This window comes from Ambystoma mexicanum, chromosome 1q (assembly GCF_040938575.1).
Source record: "Ambystoma mexicanum isolate Mex_15411 chromosome 1q, UKY_AmexF1_1, whole genome shotgun sequence".
In the NCBI taxonomy this organism is placed as follows: domain Eukaryota; kingdom Metazoa; phylum Chordata; class Amphibia; order Caudata; family Ambystomatidae; genus Ambystoma; species Ambystoma mexicanum.
Genome location: NC_090922.1, coordinates 581,519,949 through 581,541,505, shown reverse-complemented (window position 1 = coordinate 581,541,505; position 21,557 = coordinate 581,519,949). Strand labels below are relative to the sequence as shown.

General features: G+C 42.4%; 1 protein-coding gene across 1 annotated transcript in view; it reads left to right on the top strand.

Annotated features, from left to right (window-relative positions):
- LOC138521732 (flavin-containing monooxygenase 5-like) overlaps positions 1-21,256 on the top strand; it is a 452,642-nt gene extending 431,386 nt beyond the window's left edge. Inside the window, exons 7-8 of the mRNA XM_069634778.1 lie at positions 8,496-8,568; positions 20,293-21,256. Coding sequence (XP_069490879.1) covers positions 8,496-8,568; positions 20,293-20,641 — 422 coding nt within the window. The 3' untranslated portion in view covers positions 20,642-21,256. The remainder of the gene's footprint in view (positions 1-8,495; positions 8,569-20,292) is intronic.
- The last annotated feature ends 301 nt before the right edge of the window (positions 21,257-21,557 follow it).

Genomic DNA, 21,557 nt, shown 5'->3' with positions numbered 1-21,557 from the left:
ATGTGGCCATCTTTCACTGATTCCCGCAATCTCTACATGTTAAATGGCACCTTTCCACAAGATATTCCACCTAGACCAACTTGGCACCGTGCACGTAGCAAGGGGATCATTGATTTTACCCATGTCAACGCTTATATGCTAAATCAGATCACCTTGTTTCAAATTATTGAATCAGAGGCGAGTGACCACAATATTTTGCACGCTACATGGTGCTTGAATCTGATCAAATCCAACATGAAACCTACATACTTGAAGGGATCTTGCAAGGTAAACCCAGCAAGGAATATGGTCTGAAACCTCCTTGAAAGCCTTTAGGACATGCTATCATCCGGAACTTAAGATCAATGATGTGAGCAATAATCCGTCAGATGTTGTGTATTCTAATCTAATGCAGCTTTTCCAGCCGAATTCAATAGCGCATAAAACAAAAACAAACACCGCATCTGCATTGCACTGATCACGAAATCAGACTCAGGAAGGCTTTGGTTCGGGACGAAAAGAGGAAAACCTTAAAACTTCCCTTACACTTATGTTTGGCTGCCCTCTCCAACATAAAAACAAAATATAGAAATTGGGTAAGAGGTATGAAGGCCAAACTCTACCAAACTGATGGTAGTAACATGCTGGTAGCCCTGGCATCTAAAAACACTGCCCAGTCTTGGAATATTATAAACCAAGCAACAGCAGGCCACCAGGTTGCTGTACAAGCAAATGATGTGTCAGAAGATATGTGGATACGCCATTATTCTGAGTTATTTGCTCTTCCTCTGACACCCCTCCCTGTACCTGTAGTAGATACTGAGCTTCGTTTCCAGCTCCGCTTTGACAAGGATAATATATTATAATTTCATTAAAAAAGCAAGCAATTCCAGGGCTCCCGGCCCGGATGGTCTATCGAATGTACAATTGAAGCAATTCCCCAAAATTTGGGCAGACATACTATATCTTATGTTCAACTCTATCAACATCTCCCAAAAAATTCTGACCTCTTGGAAGCAATCAATTGTCATTCCAATTTACAAGAAGGGTGATCGAGCCAACCCGGCCAGCTACAGACCGATCTCTCTGCTCGATGTGCCGTATTATTCTCAGAGAACTTAATAATTGGACAAACAATCACTTTAAAAGGGATCCTCTTCAATCTGGTTTTGTCACTGGTCTTGGCACGATCCCTAATATAATCACCATCAATATGCTCAAGTCACAATATGCTTCCAGGAAGCAAACCCTATATTTTGCATTTATCGACTTCCAATCAGCCTTCGATTCTATAAATCGTGACCTATTATTCTCTAAGCTAAAAACACTGGGTTGTCCATCTTCTCTTTTGGCCCTAATTATTCAATTACATACAGATACCACTATGAGAGTTAGGCTCACGCTCGAAGGCCTTCTGTCTGCCTCCTTTTCCACCTTTGTGGGCTTAAAACAGGGATGCATTTTGGCGTCGATTTTGTTTAACCTTTTCATTCTTGATATGGGTGTCTCCTTCCTTGGAATCACAGCTGATGCTCCGGAGTTGGGTGGCCAGCGTATCCCGTGGTTGCTATACGCTGATGATCTTGTTTTAATATCACAGACTCCTAGAGGCCTTCAGAATTTGCTGACTGCTTTGTCAGATTACGTGGAGACAAATCATCTAACTGTAAATCTGTCCAAATCTCAGATTATGGTCTGTAGACCCTTTGGTAAACACAAAACTTATAAGAGGGATTGGTGCTTACATCAGGAATTAATTGAAATAGTGCCCAAATATAAATATCTGGGCATCTACATTCAAAACACTGTTACTGATGGTAAATAACTGCATACTTTACAGTCAAAATTACTTTCTCTGATATCGCAGGGCAAAATTCTAGTATATAAGTTTGGGAAATTTACATTAAAACATCTTCTCATGTTTTATGAGCAAAAGGTGGTTCCTATCTTACTTTATGGTACCAAATCAAAGTTATATTCAAATGATGGCTTATGGAATAACCTGGAGGCCACCTTTTGGAAAAAGATTTTGCTACTCCCAAATTGTTCACCTCTACCCATTTTGCGGTTCGAACTGGGTCTGACCTCCTTATGCAGCAGAGTTAAATGGAAAATGTGTTCATTTTTTCGCAAAAGCCTACTTGGAGCGGCCGATAACAATATTTTGAGTACGGTTGCTCGCCAATTGTCTACCTCCACTTCTGTTTTTCCCTTAAAATGGCGAAATTATGTTATGGACATTCTGGTTGAAGCTAACATCTCGCTTCAATTTCTTATTGAAATTCCGATCCGTGCTAAAAAAAAAGTATTTTCAATGGGATTGGAATAAAAACTACGAGTCATGTATAAAATACAGAGACTTTGATGTCAACTGCTTTGGGACAAAATGCGTGGGTCAAGCGGCTGGTTATCTTTTGAAATGTCCATCTGCAAACATCCGCAATAAGTTATTGCGGTTGAGACTAAACTTCTGGTCAACGGGAGAAGTGCTGGCGAGGTGAAAAATAATTCCCGCCGATTTAAACTTCTGTCGCTTTTGCGAGAACCAATGTGCAAGAGAAACCTTGCCGCATATAATTGTCTCCTGCCCTTCCCTGCAGGCCATGCGAGAGAAATATTTTAATAATCTGTTGAATCTGTACATGGCAAGAGATGAAAGTGAGATATGGAGCATTTTATTTAAGAGTGTTAGATTCTCGATTATGAAGGCTTTGGTGCATTTTTTGGAAGCTGTGCTACCTGCTGAAATATGTCTCTAATATAGATGCAATTTCCAACATACTTTGCAGCAGCTTTGTCAATTGTCAAATGTAAAAGCACCTTTAGCACTTTAGCCGTAGATTTTGTTTGAAATTTATTTTAGTTTTCTCATTAATTGCTCCTTCATACCTCTCTTTGTCTGTTTTAATTTGTAATCCCTTGTTTTATCATGTGTTTGTTACTGTGTCAAAGGAAATTGTTATTTTATATGCTATTGGTTTTGAAAAGTTGAATAATTCAGCTATATCAAAATAAAAAAAAACAAAAAAAAAAACAGTTCTTTACCCTTGAAGGGGAGATCAAGCACCTTGTCCTGAACTTCCTTCAGAAATGTAGTAGCATGCAACCACGCTTGGCGGGAGATGTCTACACTGACCATAAGGTAGCGGAAGTGTCTACATGATGGGCTGCAGCCTCAAGTAGATCCTGTGTCAGAACCCTGGCGTCAGATAGGCTCCAAGACTTCAAGGGCGGCTTATCAGGAGGAATATATTCCTGGAACTCGGCTAGCTCCTTCCACAGTTTGACATTGGCAGTGGCCAGGATAAGCTCAATATTAGCCTGACATAACTGAAGAGCCGAATTGGAAAACCCTTTTTCCCAATGGCGTCAAGAAGTTTTTCCTCCTTGGAAAGGATCTGTGACGCTGTAGTGGAGGATGTAGAGGCCCGGCTTTGACTGGAGCGTAGCTGCTGACAACAGCATCGACGAGGGGAGCGGGCATGCAGACAAGGATATGTCTTCAGACGCGTGAAGCTTGTAGCAAGCGTCTATTTTCCTGTTTAGGTGCTGCCCGGTATCTGCTTTTTCCCATACCTTACGGGCCTCGTCCAGGACCTCCTTCTGAAGGTACAGGCCGAGTTACTCCTATATCAACAGAGTGAAGACCCCAGAAAGTACCCCCTCTTGTGGAGCTGGGAACTCGGGTATTGGGATATCTAGCAGTGCCATGCCGGATGTATATAGCCTCAGGACATATATGAAGGTTATGCTGAAACATAATAAAAAGTAGAAATATATTTTATAGAGTGTTTTCACTTCCTCCTCCATGGGAATATGAAGCAACTGTTTAGAAAGACTGATAAATTGACTTAATAAAATGGAGATGCAACCCTGGCCACATGACAGTCTGCAAAAAAGGAGGATAGGATCGGTTAAGCTACTAGGTTTTAGCTATTTATTCACAAAAACCTGTAGTTCTCTATACTGTAATTTCATATAAAGTACTCATAAAAACTCAGTTATCAGTAAGACTAATACAACTTTTCACAGTTACAAAAAAAGCTATTTTTATATAAATGCCACATAAATTAACAGGACACAAAATCATTAAAACACACATACCATATTACAATATAACCTACAGTGGACTATCAAACTCTCCTTTTGAAATATCGCTTGCCAACTAAAACCAACTCATCGAAAGGCCCTCACACGTACAGCACAGCCCTCGTTGAACGACGTTGCAAGCTAAAACAGCTCAAAAGATCAACTCTCAAACAAAACTCTCCAGAAGCATGGTCTCTTTTTCAGACTGAATACAAGAACTATAGATCATGGCTTAGATTCTACCGGATTGACCTATACCAACAAGATGCTGAGAGAATGCTCCAGATAGTGGCCTTAAAAAAAGAAAGGATTTTTGGTCAATAATCAGACCATCAGGCCCTCAAGCAAATGTTATCCTAACGAACTCTGTAAGCAAAGAGAAATGGGAGGTGGTGGTTCCCATCTTCAAGAACGGCCCGAGAGAAGACCTGTCTAACTACCGCCCGATGGCACTATTAGATACCATCTGCAAGGTCTTCGGATCATTATTGCTTGAAAAATTCCAACACTGGGCCAAGTCATCAGCTTGTGCAGACCCTTTTCAAACTGGCTTTTTGAAAAAAGCCAATACATCAGCAAACATCATGGTCCTCAACATCTTCAAAAGCAAAGTTAGAGCTGGTGCACCTCAAGTGTATCTAGTTTTTGTGGATTTAACCCAAGCATTTGCGACCGCGTGGACAGGAACTGTCCCCAAACCATGTTGGCTCCCATCAGAGCCCTTCACACTGGAAAACGTATGTGAGTATGACTAAATCACAACAGTTTGCTTTCAGCGGAGATACCCAATTTCAGAGGGATCAAACAGGGCTGTCCTTTGGCCCCTGCACTCTTTATCGCCTTTCTTGGTGATTATAAAGACTCAGCAGCAAAGGTTCGGGCCCTTCCTCCAAAAATGGTTCCTCAGAGGTTCTGTATCTACTGTATGCTTATGACATGATTTTGGTCGATCAAACCCTGATTGGGCTTCAACGAAAGCTCAGCCACCTGTCGTCCTTTTTATCTCTCAACAACCTAGAGATTAATAAGAGCAAAACTAAACTCTTGACCATGGAAAAAGCTCTGTTGAAAAAAGTAAAACCAACGTGGTTCCTGGAAGGAACAAAGATAGAGTCAGTCGAATGCTTTAAATACTTGGGTATCACCTTCAACTGCTCCAGAACCAAGGCCCACATGCAGCAAGTTCTCTGGTCTGAGATTCGCAACCTTACTGCTCAGACAAGAATGATCGACAGAAAGTACGGAAGGTTCTCCCTGCTGCCGGCCATCCAATTTTATAAGACCAAAATCATCCCGTCAATGGTATATGGCATGGATGCTTGCCTGGCAATGCCGGAGATGATTTGGCTGAAATTGGAGGGCTTCTTTTGGCGTTCAGTCTTGCAAATCATCAAGTCGACATTAATCGCAGCCATCCGACGTGAACTCGGTTTGCTTTATTTATCAGCTGCGATAGACAACAGCCGAATGCAACTATTCAGAAAACTCCTGCTCTTGGACAGTCCGAGCATTTACACTCTGATCAAAGAGGAAGCTGCTAAGGAGAGCTGTGTTCAGTTATCCGCCTGGTGCGGAAAGAACAAAACTCAGCTAAAAACAATAGTGTGTACAGAAGAGACCTGATGTTCAACCCTTTGAGGATAAAAACCAAGATGGAAGACTTGGACTGGATTAAGACCCTAGACCAGGTATCATCTAAAAGACTATTGACCCACCTTCCCGCAATAGCGCGTAAAAGAAAAGAGGTAGCGGTATAAATAAAGACATTTCCCAATAAATCTCTGAGAGGGACATTTCTTGGAGCAAGACTCAACTTTTAACCCACCAGGGAAATAGTGAAAATCAGATCATAATCAGTTACGAGTGATTGTAGACTGTCAGGAAACCAACCAGCTGGAAACCTTACGACATCTAATGATGAAATGTCCTGCAACGCAAAACCTCAGAAAGATGTACCTCTATCCACTATTTTTGGACAGTGATTTCCGCAAAGAGGACCTCTGGTGGACCCGTCTTCTCTCTGGCGATAACAACAGATGGACCATCGCAGCAGTGAAAATCCTAAAACTGGCAATGGACAAAATTACAAATCTGTAAAGCAATGTCGACACCAGATTTCCTACACTTTTCTCAATTTTCTTTTTTCATCTCGATATTGCGATCTCGACACACAACTACAAAGTCCTCTTTTATCATGCCCTTGTAAAAGCCAATATTTGGCTATAAACAAGTAATTAAAAAAAAATATATATATATATATGAACAATATAAAACAATAAATACAAATGTTAAAATAAGAGTGTCTGAAAACACATCCTTTTAGAAAACTACAAGAGACGCAATTTTATCTCTCAGGATGTCCTTCCTTTTTTGGAAAGAATCGTATACCAATTAAAACCAATGCTCCCTTTCTTCTGTGAGCATCGAGGCAATGTTTCATATTAGGTGCTAGTCACTGATTGCTTGATAATGCAGCATTTGTAACAGTTCACACCCACGCACAAAATTTACAAAACATTCAAAATAAATATGATCGGTTATTTATAACGCGGTGGTTATTTATAACGCGGTTAATGCCCGGAGGCTTTCTAAGCGCGAACCAGGTGATCGAATCTGTGGTGCTTATAATGTTGTCTTGTTTCGAGCGAGCACGTTGCTTGCCCCTGAGCTATCCTCCCGAGTCTACAGTTTTAGACGCTGTGAACTGGTCCTCTGCTCAGTGCTCCCTTACAACCTCTGTCACCCCAGCATTCTGAACCAGGGCCTCTCAGCATTGACCTTGAGCAGTCAGTGCGATGGCGACATTCCTTCAGGACACACGCAAAGACAATCGAGGTCTCCACATACCAGGCCAGTCACCACGGTGGAGCCTATCTCTGTCACTGCTCCCAGTAAACAGTTAACAATAAAAAGCATAGCACGGCATACCCCTTTCAAGACATCTGTGACTTTAAGGTTATGATAGATAGTCCAACTTCTAACATCATGCACTGATCATGACATCACAAGCGCCATCCAAGACGACTTTGCAAATGAAATCATGTATGGCATTAATGTTGGCCTTACATAATGCCACTGGTAACATCATGAATGAAATCGCTGATGACATCACACATGACATCACTAATGGGGATGGCCCTCCATTCTGTAGGCAAAGAGCTACTATGCTAGTCCAACTGCAGCGGATTATGTTTAAGCGCCCGAGTTGGCGGTATAACCATTTTTCCACAAGCACATAACTTTTAATTCCTGTGATTGTGTTTTTGCACTTGTGTTTATTTCTTTGGTTTCTGCCATGGGATCTGTGGGTGCTTGTAGCACTGTAGTAGATTACAATTGTTTACGCTTCTATCCGGGATACCCAATCTTTTGCCCATTCTAGCAAGTGGCCCATTAGGTGCTCAGAAAAGTAGTGATGCTGTCCCATTCTGATTTGGGTTCCTACTGGTCTAGGGTCAGCCTGGAGCATACAATTGTCTTGGGCACTAATGAAAAAGGGTCCTACCGTCACAAATTGCAGTTTGTTCCATTTGTGACAGTCTAAGTAGTATCCAAGGGATTTTTTATTTGTTAATGTGTTGCAAATGGTGCATTAAAAACATATGTGTTCAGCAACACTCGAAAGAACTACTAACTGCGCAGTGAAATCACTCAAACTGGCCCACTTTGTCCAAACAACAGGGCCACTTTTACAACAACAACAAAACTGGCTCACAATAGCATGTTGGGTCTGCACTTGGGGCATTGTTCTATTGCCCTATAGGCGATACTAAGCCTGCCCTGCACTTGGTATTCTCAGGGCGGCCGTCCACTATGTTGGCATGTTTCTTAAGGCACACTGTGTGTAGGTAAGTGCATTGGACTTACCCCCTAGCTGATTGCTGATATGGCAGCTGCTGCATGTGAGTGGGAGAGTGAGTTATTATCCACAATCTTCTTCCTTCACTCTATTCACCTCTGGGGTAAACTGTTCAGGACCCAAGCAAAGGATACATGGGAACTCGAGTGCTTGAGAGGAAGCAGGAGGACGCTGTGTGAGTGGCGTAAGTGACTAGAAACCATGGCTTCAGGAAGGAACAATCAGAAGTGCACAGCTTGTGGGAAGGGGCATCTCTTGAAAATCTACTGGCTAGCGAGCAGACACTAAGCCTTTTGGACCAGTGACTGCATGGACAAGATATTTTGTTGGGCGAAGAACAATTCATCTGTGATCAACACGTGGTATCCACATATGTTAGAGTAAGAGCATCAATTCTATCAAAGGGAAAAGTGGGGGAACTGCACTGCAGCAAAAGGCTGAGGCAACTGGGACTGCAATCCTATTTCTGGGGCTTCCGTTATATGCCTCCTTTGCTTGCTTCAGAAAATAAAACCTAACATGATGCTGGTGAAAAATCCACTTAATCGCTGAATCTCTTCTCTTCTAGGGTTAAACAAGTTGCCACCGGCAGAGGAGATGGCGGCTGACATCATGAAGAAGAAAGAAGCCTTGGAAAAACGGTAGGGATTACACACCTTCGCAAGCAGGCTCTCAACATCTGTATGTTTGGGTCACCTTCCAATGTGATACATCATAAAACTGATTGAAATTCTGGGAAGAAATCCAAGCTAAACTGCCAGATGTAAACTAGCTGCAAAGACATTATTAAAAAAACACCATCATTGCATGTAATGGGTAAACATAATGCAGGCATCTTTCAGTAGTTCCGGTAAAATTTTCGTCATCAATAGCAGAAGGAAAAACTAGCACCAAGTGTTTTTTTCAGACTGTTAAATGTCACATGACATACACCACATTAGCAACTCTCAGACGTTTGCATCTTCCTCAGCTAACACGGGCTTATGTCATTCCCTGATCTCTCGCATGGGCATCTTCCCCAATTCCCAGTGAAGTGTGCCCTCTCCTATTTCCAGGATGTTTCATCATCCCACGTTCCCAGGGGATTTCACCCTCTTGTGATCCCAGGACTTTGTTTCCTCTGTCGTACCCAGGATATTACACCCCACCCCACCCTGGGGGTATGCCCATCCCTATTTCGTTCAAAATGCATCCTGTCCTATTCTCAGGTGTTTGCACCCCTCCCACATCTTTGGAGGATTGCATCAACATTCCCAGGAAATTGCTCCCTCTTCAGTTCCTAGGGAACCGCACACAACATTTCTGGGGGATTCCATCCACCCAAATTTGCAAGTGATATCACCTACCCATTCCATATGGGTGGGACACTCCGCAATGGTCAGGGGATTGCATCCTTCAATATAACCTTAAGATTACTCCTTGCCTAATTGCCAAATGTGTTTTCCAACTCACATGTTCATGGGATTAAAACTAGTATCAGGACATTTCTTTGTATCCCTTTGCCAGTGGATTGCTTGCACCCTTTGCCATTTCCAAGGGAATGTGATTCACCGGGGATCACACCCCAATCCCTACACAAGGATTGCACCCCTTGTTTCCCAGGCGTTGTAATCTGATACATTCACAGTGCATTGTGCTCCCCACATCCAAGGATTGCATCTCACTCGCATTCCCACAAGACTGCCCTCTACTCGCATTCCCAGGGATTGGAACAACCCCTCTTTCTCCATTCTAAAGTTTCAACACCTTGCCAGCCTTGGGGCATTGCAAGCCTCCGCGTCCACTCTCAGGTTATCCCCCCCCTCTTCCTATTGCCATTGAATTGTATGCCCCTATTTCCCAGGGATAGTTTCCTCCCTATCCCCAGGGTATCTCTCTTTTATCAACACCTAATGGACTGCATCCCAGACCTCTACACTCATGGGTACCTTACCCTGAAGGGCTTGCACCTTAACACCCCGAGGGCAGCCCCCTCTTTATAGGAATCACATCTTCTACATCTACTAGATAATGTATTCCACCCCAGCAGCCAGTGGATTTCAGCATTTCCCTAAAGCATTGCACTGCTTGCAGACAAACTGTGTTAACCCCCCAAGGTTCCCACCCTATCAATCCCTCGTGGTATCACATCCCCTCTAATTTCCAAGATCTTTGTAGGATTCCCAACTTCAAAGGGATTCCCCCAACCCCCTCACCCCTTAGCAGTCTACCCTCTTTTCCACACAATGAATATATTTGTTTCTGTCTTTATGAGGTCACCTAGAAACCAGACTGTTACTATGTCAGTGTCAGAAACGTGCGTTATCCATCCTTCAGAAAGCAATGGGAAGTGTTCTAGATTTAGCAGGGACCAGTCCTCCAGCAACGAGAAGGGAGGCAGTCCATTGTTTACTCAGCTACTAAGTACACTTCTCAGCCACAGGTTTCTGTTGGGGTGTGATTACTTGAATAGGTTATCTGCATGGTGTACTTTGTCTTAGACCGGATCCTGTATTTAGACATTACATTCAATAGGTGACAGAGAGGATCTGATTGGGACCCCAAAGAGGACACTTTTGATACCGGATTGAGCCAGGTCTACCCTTATCTTCGGGACCCATTAGGTGAGATATTATGTAATCTCGTCCAGGGTGGTTTATCAGAGGCCCATAATGTTTCAGAATTCGTCAAGAATTAGATATGTTTAACTGTGTCATACAATGATGCGAAGTCCAATGGTATTAGTGCTGCCAAGTGTCCTTTACCCAAAGAGTTAAATATAGACCTTCTCGAATGATATGCTCTCAATGGTCTGAAACCGATGCTTGATCATGCTGGGCGTTATCGGATCCTACGTACTAGGACTTAGTCACTCTGCCAACCAGAGTTCTGTAGTGGCACATCAGGGCAGCGATATGACAGTATTTGCTACGTTGTGAGGGTTGCCTTTTGGCTACAGTATGTTTAAATGAATACAGAACAGAACCCTGCTGGAGGGATCTTGTTTTAGCATCTTTGTTTCTTTTGGCTGGAGTTGGGGCAATCTCTTTGATCAGTGAGCGCAGGAACTTGATCCGTTTGGTCTCTTGACAAGCAGCCGTGGACTTCTGTTTCCTTGTTGGGCCTGTCCCTTATTCACTTCCCTATGACTTTGCATTGCCTAATCCTATATCGGTATGTGTTTGCATAAGACTTTTGGGACATATCTTCCAGAGGACAGGTCAATAGCCCCACAAATACAGTGTTGACTTTTACATAGCTCATTCACTAACAAGCTGTCTACATTCTTTCGGTGTCCTAAATCTAAGTCAAGCTAAGAATGGGTTGATGACTGTTGGAGTGCTAATGTAACATTGATATGGCTTTTTGCTGCTGTGAACTTAATGGGTTTGGACTGCTAATCAGGTATTGGTTTCTAGTAGAGTGAAATTCGAGATTGCATAGCAGACATGAACTGGATGGATTTACCAGCCGGGCCATAAGGCTGGGGGTCTCCAAACAGCCCTTTAAGATGAGCAGCAGCACCCACCCTTGAGATAGATGGGGATGCAGATTCGTACTCTCGCATCAAATAATAATGACAACTCAATAGTTTGGCAAAGGGAGTCCGTTTATTGACAAGTACAAAAAAAAGGGGAGTTCAATGAACCTCAGCAACCGCTCGATCTTCCTTCTCGCTTAAACTCCGATTAATTTTAGAAAAAACACAACCTTTATACCAAAAACTTGTCATCATTGACGTGTAATCTTAAAAACCTAACATGCAACTTGATTGGTTATAGGAAGGTAACTTTAACATAGGTACTATATCTGTGTATGGTAACGGGAAGAGGGGATTGTGTAATAATGTCAGGTGGGGCAACTAAGCCCTTCCTACAAACTGGCTACTGTTAAAGTCACTAAAAGTACAACGTCCCATTGGCTCTACTCTCTATAGGACCCTGGATCCCACACATTCTTTTCCACTTGCGCTTAGCAGCATGCAGAATAATTTGTTGTATACAAATTATTCGTATTACAATTGTCCGAATGACAATGGACCTTCTACACAATTGACCGAATATAAACGGTCAATTAGGATATATATGCGGGGAGAAAACCCCCGGCAACCCCCCAACACTCCCCACCCAATCCCCTTATATTATTATTACCCCATCCCAACCCATTATATATATATATAAATGACCATACGGTCAATTGTGCAGAAGGTCAATTTGGACCACTGCAAAACGGTCAATTGTGTCATTCGAGCAATTGTACTCGAACAATTCGGGTAATACCGAATAATTGGCCAGGTGCAGGGAGTAAGTCTGCACCCCAGATTTCCTTCAATTTATGTTACAACCATTCATCACCTCAGTGGCCGTGTGTCAATTACTGCTTTGTAGTTTGGCCTTGAGTCTGTCTCTTGGTCTGAGAAAGTTTAAGGAGGATGGGTACGACAAGGCTCGATGCATAGGTGTGAAAGTCATCCCTTTCTGCTGCCTTGCCACGTGACTGGGACACCGTGAAGTCGGCCTCTTCTTCATGCAGATTTGTGTATTTGATTTAGTGCTGTCAGTCGTATACCATCTGCAGCTTATCTCGACTTTGCTGAACAGGAGACTCTTGTTATTCTTATCTCTAATTGTAGGCATCGCCAGCCTATTCCAGCCTTATACGACCTTAGCCTCTTTTCAGGGTTACCTTCAGCAGGGTTTCTCTCCATCTTTACTTCTTGATTTGTTGCTGCAGCCTTTTCCTCTTGAAACTTTTAGTAACCTCTATTCAATTCTGCTCATATGCATAGTGGATTTTTCACTCATCTATAAAATGCTTTTGAGGTAGATATATGTATAGTTGGCACCTGCCGCAATCTATTTTTCTACTAAGCGTAAGCAAGCTCCACAATTTCTTTGCTTCTTGCAGTTTCTTGCGTATGTACACGTTTTAACTGACTTAATGTCTCCATTGGGCCTACGGCATGAGATTCTTCATTTTGAAATCAACTGTTTCACCTTTGGCTCAAGATGTCACTTATGCATGGTCTTTCGTCTCTTAATCAGCATTCTTAGGTCATTATATTCTGTATGTGCATCAGTCTGATTTCTCATGACATCACCAGTCGTCTTCTTTTAGTATCTTCTTGGTTTCTTTGGGTATCCCATTCTGACAAACGTTCTTTTTTCGTATCTGTAGATATGGATTCCTCAGTGGGTACCTTCCTGTCCAGGTTTGCTTAGATGTCAGTACTTCAATAGGTGTTGTTATTCCGATAGGCACTGGGCAGAGCCCAACTGCAGCTCTCTGCTGGTTTATCTGTTCTCCATAGGTCACATATTTTGGTGTGAACGTTCCTGGCACTTCGAAGGGGGTGGCTGGAGTGCAGACCTTGTCTGGCACTTCCTCTTCAGACAGTACATCATATATTGCATTACGATGTTAAAATATTCATGTGTGTGCCAGCACACAAATTGAAACAACAGTGAGTAATAACTTTACAGAGTCAGGTCAATATTTCAGGCCTTTTCCGCATTTAGCTCGACCAGCATTAAGAGAATAGGTCTCTCTGTTTCCCTATTGTCAGCATCCTCTCATTCAAGATTGACATCATCAAGAACGCACAAATGGCAAAGTACAAGAGTTCACTCCCAAAATAAAGACTTTTTTCCTTGCTGATGTATTGGGATGTTTTGTCCAAGACCTAGTTATCTCCATCTTACATGGTGGAAATGCCCTCCACATGCAAACCAGCGGCTTCCATGGTTCCTAAAAAAGCCATTTGCAACGCTGCAGCGTGACACATCGCTGGCATAATGAAATTCCACTATCACCTGCTCCCACTGTCTACTCTATAGGTCTGCATTACATTAAAAATACTCTGCCTCGCCTTTAAGACAATTGCGACTGGCACCCTGTTCTACTTGGCTGAGAAAGAAAAAGAAGAGTCCAGGAGGCCGGGGATGATACAAAATCATGGCATCACACGGTGGGATATTATAGAACAGAGGTTATGCCTGGATATCAAGAAAGACTGGTGAGAGCGAGACTTGAACTACAAGTATTAAATCATTATTTTTATTTCATTCTGATTTAGGTATAGAAATAGAGGTAGATAAACATTTTTTAATTATTAATTCCATAAAAAACATCCTAAAGTCATACATTCATACATTAATTTGTACCCTTCAATCCTAAAACAATCCATGAATTTAAGAACTTGGACATATTCCAATTAACTTAAACTGTATCTCTAACAGTTGTTCACTCAAAAAACATTATCGACTATAGGCGCCCCAACTCATAGATCTTCTATTAACAAAGGGCTTCCAGATTAACAAATAGTTTCGACTCGACAATGCCTGGTAAAGATCTTCCAGACAGGTTGTGTGTGTCTTCTTCAGGATAGGTGAACATTTGTGAATTCTAAAAACAAACAAATAATATACTATTAAAATACAAGCTCATGTCTCTTCTCACCAAGTTTTTCAAACAATTGAACAGTTTTAATCAAAATAAGGGGAGCGACCTACATTGTCTGCCTCTTACCCTAATGTTCAACAATTTACAAGGACATCCTTTGCATTCGGTCCATGTACTTACAAAGTACATCTGTCTGGCAATAACGTACGAATCCCAATCTTGCTGTAATTTTGCAAAACAATATATGATGCCCAGACCGCCCAGCCTAGCCCCTTCATAACTTTAGTGGGTTAGTGGACAAGTAGAAGAGAGATTTTCCAAAGAAACACTGTTCTAGAGAAAACATCCCTTTCATTAAAACAGTTTACTGTGCCACCCTTTCCGACCCCCACACTCACCATAGCGTGATTCAGTCATTCCTTTAAGAGAAATGTCACGCGATATCAAGCGTAAAGCATCATACCTGTAGAAACAGATATCCAGAAAAGTCAATTCCCAATAGAACGTATTGTCCATTAGCATCAGGCATTCATTTGTCGTTATCTTCAACAGGGCGAAAGAAGCTATTGTAGAAAAAACAGCGAACCCAATTTTAATAAATTTTGTGTAGCCGTTAAGCATAAATAGTGTTAAACAAAAAAGGTGAAATGTACCTTCAATAAGAAGGCTGCAAGTTCCATTCGCAATATCGAAGGGACTGTGTTCTAATTAGTCTTGACAGAAACACTCTGTAATAAACAAACGTGACAATCATAGGCTGAAATGTCTACTGCCTAGTTGCTTAAAGCCTTATGTTTATATGTAAAGAGGATAATTTTCTCACCTAGAGCATTCTCCTTATGGGTGTAATGGATGCCTCTGTGTTCACAACTGACCCGAGCGGTAACCGAGAACCGTGGAAGAGGAGAAATCATGCCTTCTCCTGTTCTGCACCCAGAATATTCAACAAACTGCCAATTTAAATCAGGCATACTCACCCACCCTCGGCTTCAGTGGGAACCTGAATATCCAACTCTTCAACCAACTTTTCAATGTACATTAACCAGCTTACCAGCCTTCTCCTCTCCTCCGTTCCCTTACGTGGAGCACATTTCTTCCTCATTTGTTCAGGGATTTGTTGCTTGCTTGTCCAGTTTGCTCTTTATAAATCCCTACATTTAAATAACGACAACCTGCGAAAGAAGGCGCCCTACAAAAAAGACCAAGCCTCAGTATCCACACGCTCGGAGGACCTAAATTTACCTCTCACGTTTTTGCGGTCTCGGGGCCCAGCCCCCAACGATGTTGTCAACATCACGGATCCCACATTAGCGGCAATAGATAACAATAACTCACTCCTGGCATTATGTTACACCTTCCGAGACACCCTGGGAAAGGAAGCACTCCCAGAACGTGATGCACAAGTAGGTGATAGAAGCAGTATGAGACATGTGACGAGTACAGACATCTTTGTAACTGCAAATGTGCTATTGCTGGAAGTCACCAACTCACAGAGATTGTCTGCTTCACCAAACATGTGCCCTACAGGCGAGGACTCTGGTGCTTCTAATCCGGCCCCCAGCGTGACTTCATCTGGGATGAAGTACAACGTACATCCACCACAAAAACTGAGTGTGTGGAGTGTATTATTTTTTTTATTTTACATTTATAAAAAAAAAAATACACTCCACACACTCAGTTTTAATGCCTTGGATGATTTAATCGAAACTGCCCAACAACAGACAAGTTATTGTGATCAGCAGGGGGATAATGAACACATATTGACTAACTCCATCGAAGAGGAAAGTCGGGTGTCTGTTGGAAACGACGATGACGTCAATAGTGTAGTGTCTGTAATCTTCCTAACTAGGAAACTGCGCAGATTACGGAAAGGGCAAAATCGCCCGGATATCCATGAGTTTACAGCCAGAAGCAGGTATGGCTAACCAGAAACAGTCCATTAACGTGGAGGCAGTTACAAACACAAAGAAGTCAACTAGGAAAAGCAAAAGAAGAATGCAGACCATAAGGTCTACTGGCATGTTGACAAGTTGGCTATTAAATGACCAAATCAAGAATATGGTAAATTAAACGATATCTGACAATGGACATCTAAAGGACCTTACTCTGGGTGAGTCTCAGCCCGTGGTCATTAGCACCCTAGCCCTGTGGTAGAGGGTATTGTGCCAATGCCAACTGGAGTAAAGGTTATGTTCCGTGATAATGAGGCCCCAACCCAATCCGTCTTGGAACCAAAACTATTTTCAATAGGGCGCGCTTCCTCGACTTTCTCCAAAAACCGAACCAATAGATCTGACTTACTGAGGATATGTGATAAAGTACTTGCTTTAAGAGTTTTAACAACAAATGACTTTTTCTTCGTGGAACCCTTGGAATCTGAAAACAGAAACGTTGCACGCGTCCACTGTTGCACACCTGAAGTCGCTTCACTGGTACAGAGTTATCTAGCTGCGATACTGTCCCGGGGTTATGTAATTGATTGCCCTACCCACCTCCCTCCACCCCCTCCAGTAGTTTATGCCATATGTACTAGATGGACTTTTGTACCGAGTCACAATACTATCCTCCTAGGGGGGATCTTAATGCCAGCTGTAGAGATCTGGATAAATGTGCCAACTAGCAGTGTGTTAAGGCTGACAGTGTAATGGCCCTCAAAAAGGGACACAGAAAAGGTGAGCCCGGGTTCGCATTATGAAAGAATGGGAAATGATTTGGTTAAATGGTAGGACCATGGTGATTGCCCAGGCCAGAGCACCTGGGGGTTGGGTCAAAAGTCAGCGACATTCGATTACTTCTTGGGAAGCAACACTTGCGTTGAAAAAGTTGAATCACTAAAGGTAAAGCACACCGATTGCAGTGATCACTCGATTATCGAGTTGACCTTCATAATGCCACAGGATGATGTAAGACTGACAGGTTCATGTGAGATAAGAGTAAACCATGCAGGAAATGGGATCAGGTGGACCCTGAAGAATGTTGACAAGGCAGGTAGCTTATTGCTCTCTCGATCTACTTTTGAACTCAACCATTTGACCTTTGCTAATGTAAATAACATTGAAGAGCATTTAAAGATACTTGCCTCTACTGCTGGGAAACCCACAACAAGGGGCTTGGCCATCACAACTAAAGAACATCTGAACACCTATGATAAAGAGATTAGAGAGGCCAAACGGAAAATGCAGAGAAATATCCGGTGGCCAAACTAGCTGGGTGTACTGATTGCAAAGTTTACTCGAAAATCAAAAAGAGCAAGCTAGAATATAGGTCTTGGCTTAAAAGATGGAGATTCTCTGCCAACAATGTGAGGTGGCAGCAAATGATCACGGCACTTTTAAGTAACACACCACGTACTATTTGGCAGATTTTAATGCTGGCCAAGGGGGACAAACGTGCACGTACACTGAATCCCATTAGTGAGAAGGGGTGGCTGGAATACACGCGTTCAAAGTTAGAGGCCCCATATTCTAGGAATAAAGAAAAGGGTGAGGACCACCTGTGGCTGTTGAACATTGGACAGGAGGCCATGTTCTGCTGTCTACGGGTTAAAAAATTCCCGAGCTCCAGGACCAAATGGTCTTTCCAACACAGTATTAAAAAATGATCCTGGGAATTGGGCAAGAATACTTAAAGTCCTGCTTGACAAGGTATGAAGTGATCGGGAAATTCAGTTCTCCTGGCAACAAGCAATATTGGTCCCAGTGTATAAAAAGGGAGGCAGAGACCTTCCCGAAAACGTAAACTGTTTGCTTCTTTAGTTTTGACCGCACTGGAGGAATAGGCAACTACTGCAAACTTACTGCACCCAATGCAGACAGGTTTTAGGCTGTGGTCAGCTAGAAACCATAATATTAGGCTGCTGGATAAGATGATCCAAGAATCAGCGACATAGGGAAACACAGGGCTATACTTGATATTTGTAGATTTTCTGCAACGTTTGATTCAGTAAACCGCACAACCATCTGGCAGGAGATGAGAAATGTGGGATGTCCAGCATGGCTACTAACAATCATTGAATTGCTGCACAACGACACGAGTATTCAAGTGCGGATGGACAGGATGGTCTCGCTTTCTAGATCAATCGGAGTCAACAGGGGAGTCAAGCAAGGTTGTGTGCAGGCTCCCCTGTTGTTTAACTTGTATCTGTGTGATCTTCTCTCCCGCCTTTTGCAAACTGACGGTTGCCCGGTAAAAATTGGCAACACTTCACTTGTAGGTATGTTATACTCCGACAACCTAGTTTTAATGGATCGCACAATCACGAAAGTCGATGAAAAGTTTAATGAGCTAGTACGCTATGCAGCAGAAAACTATTTATCAATAAACATATGCAAGACAAAGGGTATGGTAGTGTCTAGCAGGAAATGTAACAGCACCACCTTGGATTCCCAACTGGGACCTATTGAGTATGTGGAGCAATACCCTTACCTGGGCTTGGAATTTGATAATCGAGGGGACTACCTTAACATTAAAGAAGTTAAACAAAGGAAAGCAAACATCATGACTGCTGCCATTAGCAAGTTTGCAAAGAAAACAGCTGGCGATTCAATTGAAGGCATTGGCATGATGTATAAGCAGAATGTCTGCCCTATTATCTTATTCGAGTTGGAGGCCCTCGCTACAAAAGATCTTAAATAGCTCGATGTACTGGAAAGGTCTTTCTGGTGAAATATGCAGCACGCCGCAGCTTGCACCCCTATGGAATACTTACGATTAGAGTTGGGGTTGGTCTCACTCAGTACCAGGTGATGCAGCTGCAAGGGATCTTGTATATGAAGTCTAAAACCGACCCTCTTTATCCCCTGTTGAAAATGTTAGGGCAACAGCAAGGGACGTTAAAGCTCGGTGGCAGAGGAAATATTAATTTTGATATCTTGATCGAGGTTTGTGTTTCCCTTATTAGTTGGTGCCCTGACTTTTAGAGAGGTACAGGGTTTGAGACATTGAAATATATATTTAAAAAGAAAACTGAGGAATGGAACTTCATCCGTAATTATGACCACTTGAACAATTTGCATGATTACAAATACATCTCTAAGGTCTCCCGTGTGTACCTTAAAACCCAGGTGGACCTTCTCCAGAGTCCTAGTCTGGCTGTTCGAAACTTGATATTACGACTTAGAATCAATCAATTACCCTTGCGGGCGGTACAAGGGGCCTGCCTAAAAATACCCTGTGATCAAAGAGGTTGCAGCATATGTAAAGTTCAAGATAAATTGGACTGCCCGACACGTTTTCACAGAATGCTGCAAATTGGGAACAGTCTACATGTATATGTTGGGTCAGTTTGTTGGTTACTATGAATCAATTAAATCTGAAGAGTTTTAGGACTATTGCACTAAGACCGACTCTAGGTCTGTGCACATCACCATTTACTGCTTATGGCGACGCATTCATTTGCTATTGAAAGATTAACTAATTCATTGAGGGTTTTTATCTCTTATGTGTAACGAGTTATGTGATGTGATATTCTCTTAAATGGATTTTATAACGAGATTTTATGTTTGTATATTGCCATTATGAATATAAGACGTGTTATGCTGTACGTATGTATTAATACTTGTTTGTGAAAGATCGTATGAACTAAGACAAATACATTTAAATAAACAATAATAAATAAATACAGCATACTTTAACCAGATCTTGTGGTCATGAAAAAGTATTGATGATCATGTTTAGCTCCTGTCCGGACATTCCTCCTAATTTGTAGATCTCAAATGCCTAAACCTGCTGGTATTTGAGGGAGTTTATCAAGTCTTCCCTTTCCAGCATGTTTTGACCACTCCTTCTCTTACCATAATATTTTATACAGCTACTTTTACTGTACAGTCGAGCAAAGCCTCTTAGCTTGGGACGAGTAGACAATTTCACAATGTTTCAGCATCAATGGTGAATGAGCCTCTTTGTTTCAATGGGCATCTGGGCCCAATAATATGTATGCCCTCCTCTCAGTATTCACTACATCACATGTTGTTTCTCCTTTACAGGTATGTGCCCAGCCAGCGTCACACGATACAAGTGGACTACATTGACCACATGGACGAGCTTGCTGTTCAGGCGGGTGTCAAACCCAATGTGCTCCGACTCTTCCTCACAGATCCTAGACTGGCCATGGAAGTTTACTTCGGTCCATGCACAGCCTACCAGTACCGTCTGACTGGACCAGGAAAGTGGGACGGAGCTAGAAAGGCCATCCTGACACAATGGGATAGGGTTTTCAAGCCAACCAAAACACGAATTGTGGATGAGTGTGCCGATCCTGGCATTGTTTCATTTCTGTTCAAAATGACAGGACTGGTCCTACTGTTTGCTGTGATCCTCAATATTTTAAAGTGACAATGAAGTGAAGCAGAGGATGTGGCTTAGCTTGTTGCATTTTTACTTCAGCATTAGCAGCATGTATGTATGATTTCAGGCTACCCATTTCCAGCACTGGTCTTGTGACATTCCTGCCCGGTCACCACTGCCAAAACTTCCAGGCCTGGCACCTTTTAGTATCTGACTTTCCCATATCAACTCTTTCCTTGGTTTTGCTACATGCCCAACTAGCGCTTCCTTCATATTAAGAATGTTATTATGTTAGCAGGCCAGAGGAGAAGGAAAGTTGTTTACGCTCAACAAGCCATGGGTTGGTTTTAGGGATGCAGTCACATGTCTCTCACCAGTAGCCACCCAAGTACTGAATTTGAATGTATTGCCAGGGGTCTTGTCTACCTGCACTGGTCCCCAGTCTTCAACAGCATCACAGTCAAGTCCTTATACATTTACTACAAAGCCAATTGGACTAATCCTGTCCTCAATTATAACTGTAATCTGCATACCTTGGTTTTTCATTATGTACCATCCCCTTTTTTCTTTTCTGCAAATGTTCCTGCCATAGTGCAAAGATAACACCATGGTGTTGTGGGCTGCATTTTCCAAGTTGTCAAACAAATAAATACTGAGCTGAAATTCTGTGTACTGATTTAAAAGGTTAAAAATGTCCCTGTGCCATTGTCCTGGCAGCATCCTCTGAGTGCTTTCCCTCTGACTTTCTGATTGTTATCTGGAGCCATCTTGCAAATGAACCACTGGGTAAGGGATGTTAGGTGCTGGCTGATGCTTTTTGGTGGATTGAGTGTGTGCAACCTAGATTTCCAATCCGTTTTTTGGCTTTAATGTGACTTTTGGAGGGATGATTTGCGAGTTTCCAATCAGATTTATTTGGCCTTGCTGGTTGTTTCTAGAGGGGTTTTTCTCTGTTTTTACTATT